Raw genomic sequence first — 9,650 nt, forward strand, 5'->3', positions numbered from 1 at the left:
AGTAACCAATCGCACCCAATAATATGTAGTTCGTCTTTAATCCCAGATAATAACTACAAATATTTAATAGCGCCCCCGCTGTGCTGCCCGCTCTAAATGAATTTCTACCCTGGACAAACGAGAGAAATCTAATCAGCTGAATTACAATTAAGTAGTTGAACTAGCGAATTGACTGCGACGCATTTACTGCGGCAAGCTCTTTAGTCTTTTGGCAGCGGGCAGGCGGAAGGTTCACAAAAACCAAATCCAAATCAAATCGGCGGACAGACAGATATAAACCGGCGATGAGTACTGATAAGAACGATGATATCTTGCGGCCACTTAGCGATAGCGAAGTGGACGAAATGCTCGATCTATACAAAGTTAAGTTCGGGGTTAAGAACTTCCACTACCTATTGCTCTACAACCAGCGAAAGTGGGACCGTCAGCTGAGCGAGGCTCAGATACCGCGCGATGATCTGAACCACATATCTCTGAGGAAGCAGTTCTACACCCATCGAAGGGAAAACTTCCGGAAGTGGGGCACCTATGTGAGCCTTCATCGGGACATCGTGCAGAGCGTCTCCTTTTTCAGCTGGCAGCCAGATGGAGGTGCGGAGCTGTGGGAATGCCTGGAGCAAACGCAGCTCATCGAGTGGACACAGGGAGCCCTGCTGACCAACGTTGATCTGGGATTTTGTGATCGGGTCAAAGAGTTGGCCATCCGCCGCGGAGTCACCTCCATTCAACCTCGCCAGTGCTTCGGGATGGTTTTGTCGCACGAGGATGCCTTATGTGCAGAAGTTCCAGAGCTGCTCTCCGAGCTCGACATCCGGCGATTGAGGGACGAGGATGCAGCCATGGTGCACGATTCCTGGCCTAACAAGGGTGAAGGCTCACTCACTTATCTCCGGGCGCTTGTCCGATTCAACAAATCCTTGGGCATCTGTCGAAGCGACACGGGGGAACTGATTGCCTGGATCTTCCAGAACGACTTTTCCGGACTGGGGTGCGTATATCTGAAATATAACATGCACGCGATATCAGAAATGCTTTCAACTTAAGTATGGGACTTGTGTTCAAATAAAAATGCTGAACCAATGTGAAATTGTTCCGTACATATACCCACCCGATCTGGCTTGTTCAAACATATATGGTCTCACTAATAATGTTCTTCTTTTATATTCATGCTATGCTGATCCGATTTCTAGCACAAATGTAACTTAATTAAAAAAGTATATCTTATGGTTTTTAAGAATTTAATTCATAATCACTGTGAACGGCGGTCGGCATCGTAACATAGTAACCGTTGAACAATAGTACAAAATAGTTCCCTATTAATATATTCCAAATGATAAGCATATCTGTGCAGAGCTAGGCCAAGATAAACTTTTCTCAAAACTTTATTTGTTTTTATGCGTCTATCAGCATGCTGCAAGTGCTGCCCAAGGCGGAGCGTAGAGGACTAGGTGGCCTCCTGGCCGCTGCGATGACCCGAAGAATTGCTCGGGGCGAGGTGATCACCCTAACGGCCTGGATTGTCGCTACTAACTGGCGGTCGGAGGCGCTGCTCAAGCGGATCGGGTACCGGAAGGAGCTGGTCAATGAGTGGATTAAGTTGGTACCGAATTTTTCATAGACGCACCAGTCGGTAAAGAACTGGTGACGGTGCTGGATTCCGTTGGATAGTTTGACAACTGGGAAATAGGTGAGGTCAAGAAGAAGACAAGCCGATTTGCATTTGCTTTGCCTATGTACATGGTCAACAATTTTATTTTGGCATTTAACATGCACACACGCTTTCTGAATACACTTTACGGCTTAATCAAATTCAAAAACAAATTCGAAACTAGCGGGCGGGAGGGGATATGGAAATCGGGGTCTCGAACTACTTATTTACACACTCGGCTCGCATCCAAAACAATATCAAAAATACATTTCATTTACAGCACTGCTTTGCATTCTAGGTATATATACATATATTACGCACTCTTGACTCAATCGGCCCAACTGCCAAATTTTACATTTTCGAGTTAATTACCTAAAGTATGACATGCACACATACATACGCATTTTATACACCTTGCGTAAGAGTGTGTCGTTTTCTCTCAACGAGATTTAAATTGAAATTTTGCGGAACATTAAGAGCGATAATATCTTAGAATTAAGACACTCCTTTAGTTTCTCTACTTTAACTACTATTCATTAGCCGTATTGATTAAGCACCTTTTACGTCTTATTCTCATTTTTCTATTTAATCATATAAAAAAAGGAAGCTTAAATGTTTCAAAAGTCGGTTGACCTTGTTTTGTGGTATATAAAGTTACTTGTTTGGAAACAACAAATTTTTTTTTAAATGTGAAAATGAAAATGTTTCTTCTTCATTTAAATTATTAAATTTAGAGTTGCGCCTCTTTAGTCAAACGTATTCAATATATACACTATACACACATATATATATAATTAAAAAAAAAAAAAAATATATATATATATATATATATAAGAGAGGGGAGAGTCGGGATTTGGTTGGTGGTCGTCACAGGTTAATACTATTTAGCTAACCCGCTTTTGGGATACATTCACTAACTACAAACTAAACAAATAGTAGCCGCGTTGCCGTCCCGCTTGGCATTCCGCTGCCGTTCGCAAGCAGACTGTTTCCGGGCGTCCTGTGCAAGCCATTGGATAGCTTCCCGTTGACCGATCCCCGGTAGTACGGATCTGTCGGTTGCTCCAGCGGCGAGTACTTGACATGGCTAGTCTGCGACAGCGGCAGTGTCGGATGCTCGCGACCCCGCGTGATCTGTTTGGCGCGATTGTAGCAGAGCACACCCAAAATGGCAAGCGTCATGCCTACGCAATTGACCCACGTCACTGGGTTGCCCAGGATTAGGAGCGATACTGCAATCACAAATATCCGCTTCGATGCACTGGCCACCGCATAGGTGAGCGGAGTCACCAGAGACAAGACGCTAAAGGCGATGATGTTCTGCAGCCAGTTTAGGACACCGTCGGCGAAAAGCAGGGCAATAACTCGATAGTCTAGGTTTTTCTGTAAAAGCGCAAATTTTGGTTAGTTAAATTCCTGTCCATAACTTTGGTTTTCGTCATTAGTTTTTTCCAAATACACTTTTAAGCTAGTATTGCTCGTGTGTATTTACCTAATTTGCTTGGAAAGAACTTGTGAGGCAGAAGCTAAATTTTTGTCTTAAATTATATTAACAATGATATCCAATACAAATGCAAGGGGAATGCCATTTGGCATAATAAGGAACACATAATGAAGTAGACGATAAAAAGTTAGGACGATTGTTTTTTTTTTTTTTTTTCAAAGTACGTGATACCGAGTTGGTTGACACTCGTGCAAATTTATGAGGTAAATAAATGGTAAAAATAGGTGGATGTCAAAAAAATGGTTTAGTGCCGACACTAGTGTCGTCAAGGTAGAGAAAACTTCAGAAACAATTGTCTTGGCCTGAGCACTAGAACTGCATTCAATTATAAACAAGCGTTTTAAACAACGCACTTGTCGAAAAAAAAAGGAAACAACTGGATGATAATTGGAAATCCGTAATTTGCTAAAATGTTAATACTGAGAGATGACGCTATCCCCTTCTCCACCCCACTGCTGCAACATTAACTAGCGCCCTATCAAAAATAGTATTCATTTGTACAGAAGAAGGTACCCTACTCACAATGGCCGTGTGGCGGAATACTGCAAAGCTGTCCATGTAAAGCCATAGGGGGAGGAAGATGAACAGCGAAAGCTTGCCAAGCAAATGCAGCAGCCGTAAATGGTGGATGTTGGTGTCCTTCAGCACCTGTCGACGATAGAGGTAATTAACAAATTGAATGGAATCAATAACAGACTCTGCGGGGGCATTACCTTTTTTGAGAAAATGTTTTGCATGGAGAAGCCCATTGTGGAGATGAGGGCGCTGATAAGGCCCATCATATCAAAGGAGATCTCCGTGACTGTGGCTATGCCCACGCCAGTGATAATGGGCAGCAGGCTCAGGTACACGAGCGTCGGCTGTTTCTCGCCAAAAAACATGCGTGTCAGGACGACGGTGAATAGTGGCATTGTGGCTTTGACTGTTAAGAATAATAAGAACCTACTTTAAATTTAAATTCATTGATCAATGATTTGGCGGTAATCATATACTTTAACAAAATTTTACATAGGCATTACTTTTTATAATTTTTTTAATTTAATACATACTGGATGAAGCATTGTCACCACAACTTTTTATATCACCTTAAAGCGTTTACATTTATCATTAAAATGCTTAAACAGCTTGGAAATGTGTAACTACCTTGAATATAACTTTTTGAATAGCTCTTCAAGATAATTGGTATTGTAATAAGGAACACAAATATAATGTCAATATCTAATGCTAATATCTAACATATCAGCGACACAATCGTTATCACATCTTGCCGCTTGGAAATTTCCTCCCAAGCACATCACACAGATTCTGCTGACGTGTTGGGGAACCACTAGATCGGCGGGCACTCGACTCACCTGTGTGCGCGTAGGAAACTGGCACCTTCCACAGAGAGATGTGCGAGGTGACGGAGGCCAGGAGCTTGCCCAGCGCTAGCGGCACAATAAGGCGGTAGTAGTAGGGACGAGGTATGTCCTGGTACTTCCGGATCCGCCAGAGATTGAAGAAGGGCCCGCTGTACAGCGTAATGCTGCACAGTTGCACCAGAGTCACGGTCATCGGGAAAGGGAACTCGTTCAGGACCATCTTGCCGATCACGTTGTTGCTGGAGGAGATCACGTACCAGAAGAGGCACATCAGCAGCACGACGGCTATGTGCCGCGACCCAGTCCGCTTGCCCAGCATTTTTCGTCTGGGATTGGCCCGTGCTCTCGTGGCTTAGGTGCGGTGCCGATAATACAGCGGATCGTTGGCGACGGGCGAGGGGCAAGTGGCAAGGCCTGGTCCTGGAGTTTCTGATAGTGCTGACAATCCGACACGCGGAGCTTATTGCATTGGGCCTGTTGTTCTTTTAAAATTTAAATCGTCTATTAAAACGTCGTCTGTTTTTTGTTTTTTGTCAGTGTTACCAGACTGTCAAATGCCCTTTTACACCAAACGCTCTCGATAAGCCGCAAGTTTTTAATCCAAAATCCAACAGTTCCGTCAAAATTAAAAAAAATAATACCACTTGGCCCATTTTATTCAAATAAATTTATGTAGACGGTTGATAGTGTTCATTTCAGTAACTTCTTCTTAGATTTCAATAAAAAATTTACTTTTTTTAATTAAATATATGATTTAATTAAATAAATGAATAAATTATAAATTCCCAATTATCTTTCGAAGACGTTTTTGATATCATTATTGAAATATTTCAACAAAGGCGTTTACTTTCTCGGCTATACAAGTGCCATGGTTAATCAAATTTTGTCCTTCGTTCTCTCTGGGTTTTGATGAAAGGGGGTTTTGTATAAACAAATTTGATGCTTAAAATCGAAGCAAAAAGCAATGATATTTTTTTCTTGAAATTTTTAAATTGCAGTCAGCCGTTGGTCATTGCCTCAGTTTTCGAAGGGATAGCGTTGCGTAACTGTGTGGATAAGCCCAGCTGATTCGTCCGATAATGATAAGTCAATTGCCAAGTTAAAACCAAATGTGTTTCCTCCCGTATATCAAAAAAATAAATCGTAAATTAAAATCGATTTTGAGAATCTGATTGTGTTTTCAGATGGCGATGAATGATGGGAATGTAATCGATAGGCGGTAAGTTATACGATTTTATATTGTAAGAAATAAGCAGTGTGGAATTAGAAGTGTGAAGTTTTATATATTGCTATAAGTAGATTTAATTTGACATTTATTATTGAAGTTTCATTTTCAACTGAAACATGTCCAATTGAATTATAATTAATAATTAATTGAATTATTAATATCAAGCGGTGATAATGCACATCATATACATACATATGTGTGACAAATTAGCGTCAATAACTTAGCATCGAATATGGAGCGATGGAGATTGGAACATGAGGTCTGTTAGGAATTTCATATTACTAAAACATCTAACGGTCTAAGTAGCTTTTGAATAACTTCGAAAACTAAAGCAGCATTTGAAAAGCATTCGAAAAATTTGAACTATATTGTGGATTTCTTCCCTTTTTTTTCCAGGTTGTACTAATTTGTACAGTAACTTCGATGAAAGGCCTAAGATGATAAAACCATCGGTTAAAACAAAATCGTTTTACAGTGGTTGGAGTTAATCAAATACAAGAAAGGTCGTTAAATTGAAACTCCTTGTTCGGATTCATAAGCACATATTGACATTTGACCAATGTAAACTTCTGTGAAAAGCCTATAATAATAAAACCATCGGTTAAAAAAAATCGTTTTGAAGTGGTTGGTTGTAATCAAATACAAGAAATGTCGTTAAATTGAAACTCCTTGTTCGGATTCATAACCACATATTGACATTTGACCAATGTAAAAATCGTGTATTTACAACTTATATATTCAGGCAATTTGTACAGTAACTTCGGTGAAAAGCCTAAGATGATAAAACTATCGGTTAAAACAAAATCGTTTTACAGTGGTTGGAGTTATTCAAATACAAGAAATGTCGTTAAATTGAAACTCCTTGTTCGGATTCATAACCACATATTGACATTTGACCAATGTAAAAATCGTGTATTTACAACATATATATTCCTCCAATTTGTACAGTAACTTCGGTGAAAAGCCTAAGATGATAAAACCATCGGTTAAAACAAAATCGTTTTAAAGTGGTTGGAGGTTTTCAAATACAAGAAATGTCGTTAAATTGAATCTTCTTGTTCAGATTCATAACCATATATTGACATTTGACCATTGTAAAAATCGTGTATTTACAATTTATATATTAAGCCAATTTGTACAGTAACTTCGGTGAAAATTCTAAGATGATAAAACCATCGGTTAAAACAAAATCGTTTTAAAGTGGTTGGAGTTATTCAAATACAAGACATTTGACCAATGTATAAATCCTGTATTTACAACTTATATATTCAGCCAATTTGTACAGTAACTTCGGTGAAAAGCCTAAGATGATAAAACCATCGGTTAAAACAAAATTGTTTTACAGAGGGTGGGGAAATCAAATACAAGAAATGTCGTTAAATTGAAACTCCTTGTTCGGATTCATAACCACATATTGACATTTGACCAATGTAAAAATCGTGTATTTACAACTTATATATTCAGCCAATTTGTACAGTAACTTCGGTGAAAAGCCTAAGATGATAAAACCATCGGTTAAAACAAAATTGTTTTACAGAGGGTGGGGAAATCAAATACAAGAAATGTCGTTAAATTGAAACTCCTTATTCGGATTCATAACCACATATTGACATTTGACCAATGTAAAAATCGTGCATTTACAACTTATATATTCAGCCAATTTGTACAGTAACTTCGGTGAAAAGCCTAAGATGATAAAACCATCGGTTAAAACGAAATCGTTCTAAAGTGGTTGGAGTTATTCAAAAACAAGAAATGTCGTTTCATTGAAACTTTTTGTTCGGATTCATAACCACATATTGACATTTGACCAATGTAAAAATCGTGTATTTACAACTTATATATTCAGCCAATTTGTACAGTAACTTCATTGAAAAGCCTGAGATGATAAAACCATCGGTTAAAACAAAATCGTTTTACAGTGGTTGGGGTTAATCAAATACAAGAAATGTCGTTATATTCAAACTCCTTGTTCGGATTCATAACCACATATTGACATTTGACCAATGTAAAAATCGTGTATTTACAACTTATGTATATATTCAGCCAATTTGTACAGTAACTTCTGTGAAAAGCCTAAGATGATAAAACCATCGGTTAAAACAAAATCGTTTTACAGTGGTTGGGGTTAATCAAATACAAGAAATGTCGTTATATTCAAACTCCTTGTTCGGATTCATAACCACATATTGACATTTGACTAATGTAAAAATCTTGTATTTACAACTTATATATTCAGTCAATTTGTACAGTAACTTCGGTGAAAAGCCTAAGATGATAAAACCATCGGTTAAAACGAAATCGTTCTAAAGTGGTTGGAGTTATTCAAATACAAGAAATGTCGTTTCATTGAAACTTTTTGTTCGGATTCATAACCACATATTGACATTTGACCAATGTAAAAATCGTGTATTTACAACTTATATATTCAGCCAATTTGTACAGTAACTTCATGAAAAGCCTGAGATGATAAAACCATCGGTTAAAACATAATCGTTTTAAAGTGGTTGGAGTTATTCAAATAAATTGAAACTCCTCCAAGAAATGTCGTTAAATTGAATCTCCTTGTTCAGATTCATAACCACATATTGACATTTGACCATTGTAAAAATCGTGTATTTAAAACTTATATATTAAGCCAATTTGTACAGTAACTTCGGTGAAAATCCTAAGATGATAAAACCATCGGTTAAAACGAAATCGTTTTAAAGTGGTTGGAGTTTTTCAAATACAAGACATTTGACCAATGTAAAAATCGTGTATTTACAACTTATGTATTCAGTCAATTTGTACAGTAACTTCTGTGAAAAGCCTAAGATGATAAAACCATCGGTTAAAACAAAATCGTTTTACAGTGGTTGGGGTTTATCAAATACAAGAAATGTCGTTATATTCAAACTCCTTGTTCGGATTCATAACCACATATTGACATTTGACCAATGTAAAAATCGTGTATTTACAACTTATATATTCAGTCAATTTGTACAGTAACTTCGGTGAAAAGCCTAAGATGATAAAACCATCGGTTAAAACGAAATCGTTCTAAAGTGGTTGGAGTTATTCAAATACAAGAAATATCGTTTAATTGAAACTTCTTGTTCGGATTCATAACCACATATTGACATTTGACCTATGTAAAAATCGTTTATTTACAACTTATGTATATATTCAGCCAATTTGTACAGTAACTTCTGTGAAAAGCCTAAGATGATAAAACCATCGGTTAAAACAAAATCGTTTTACAGTGGTTGGAGTTAATCAAATACAAGAAATGTTGTTATATTCAAACTTCTTGATCGGATTCATAATCACATATTGACATTTGACCAATGTATAAATCGTGTATTTACAACTTATATATTCAGCCAATTTGTACAGTAACTTCGGTGAAAAGCCTAAGATGATAAAACCATCGGTTAAAACAAAATCGTTTTACAGTGGTTGGGGTTAATCAAATACAAGAAATGTCGTTATATTCAAACTCCTTGTTCGGATTCATAACCACATATTGACATTTGACCAATGTAAATATCGTGTATTTACAACTTATATATTCAGCCAATTTGTACAGTAACTTCGGTGAAAAGCCTCAGATGATAAAACTATCGGTTAAAACAAAATCGTTTTACAGTGGTTGTAGTTATTCAAATACAAGATATGTCGTTAAATTGAAACTCCTAGTTCGGATTCATAACCACATATTGACATTTGACCAATGTAAAAATCGTGTATTTACAACTTATATATTCAATCAATTTGTACAGTAACTTCGGTGAAAAGCCTAAGATGATAAAACGATCGGTTAAAACAAAATAGTTCTAAAGTGGTTGGAGTTATTCAAATATAAGAAATGTCGTTTAATTGAAACCTCGTGTTCGGATTCATAACCACATATTGACATTTGACCAA

The 9,650-nt window shown here is 37.5% G+C and overlaps 2 protein-coding genes across 2 annotated transcripts; one reads left to right on the forward strand and one right to left on the reverse strand.

Moving 5' to 3' along the window:
- Positions 1–183: 183 nt before the first annotated feature.
- Positions 184–2,459, forward strand: LOC6620336. The gene is made up of 2 exons (XM_002044504.2): positions 184–988; positions 1,408–2,459. Exons 1-2 carry the CDS (start codon positions 285–287, stop codon positions 1,616–1,618), a joined length of 915 nt encoding a protein of 304 aa, XP_002044540.1. The 5' UTR covers positions 184–284; the 3' UTR covers positions 1,619–2,459.
- Positions 1,720–4,832, reverse strand: LOC6620350 (solute carrier family 35 member E1 homolog). The gene is made up of 4 exons (XM_002044503.2): positions 4,505–4,832; positions 3,866–4,074; positions 3,675–3,800; positions 1,720–3,031 (listed from the first exon to the last, which is right to left on the reverse strand). Exons 1-4 carry the CDS (start codon positions 4,830–4,832, stop codon positions 2,573–2,575), a joined length of 1,122 nt encoding a protein of 373 aa, XP_002044539.1. The 3' UTR covers positions 1,720–2,572.
- Between the last annotated feature and the right edge of the window lie 4,818 nt (positions 4,833–9,650).

This window comes from Drosophila sechellia, chromosome X, assembly GCF_004382195.2.
Source record: "Drosophila sechellia strain sech25 chromosome X, ASM438219v1, whole genome shotgun sequence".
NCBI lineage: Eukaryota > Metazoa > Arthropoda > Insecta > Diptera > Drosophilidae > Drosophila > Drosophila sechellia.

Coding starts and splice junctions, on each gene's coding strand:
- LOC6620336 (XM_002044504.2), top strand. CDS start 285: ATGAGTACTGATAAGAACGATGATATCTTGCGGCCACTTAGCGATAGC. Junction 989..1,407: donor AACGACTTTTCCGGACTGGG/GTGCGTATATCT, acceptor TGCGTCTATCAG/CATGCTGCAAGTGCTGCCCA.
- LOC6620350 (XM_002044503.2), bottom strand. CDS start 4,832: ATGCTGGGCAAGCGGACTGGGTCGCGGCACATAGCCGTCGTGCTGCTG. Junction 3,801..3,865: donor AAAACATTTTCTCAAAAAAG/GTAATGCCCCCG, acceptor TATCGTCGACAG/GTGCTGAAGGACACCAACAT. Junction 3,032..3,674: donor TATTCCGCCACACGGCCATT/GTGAGTAGGGTA, acceptor GCGCTTTTACAG/AAAAACCTAGACTATCGAGT.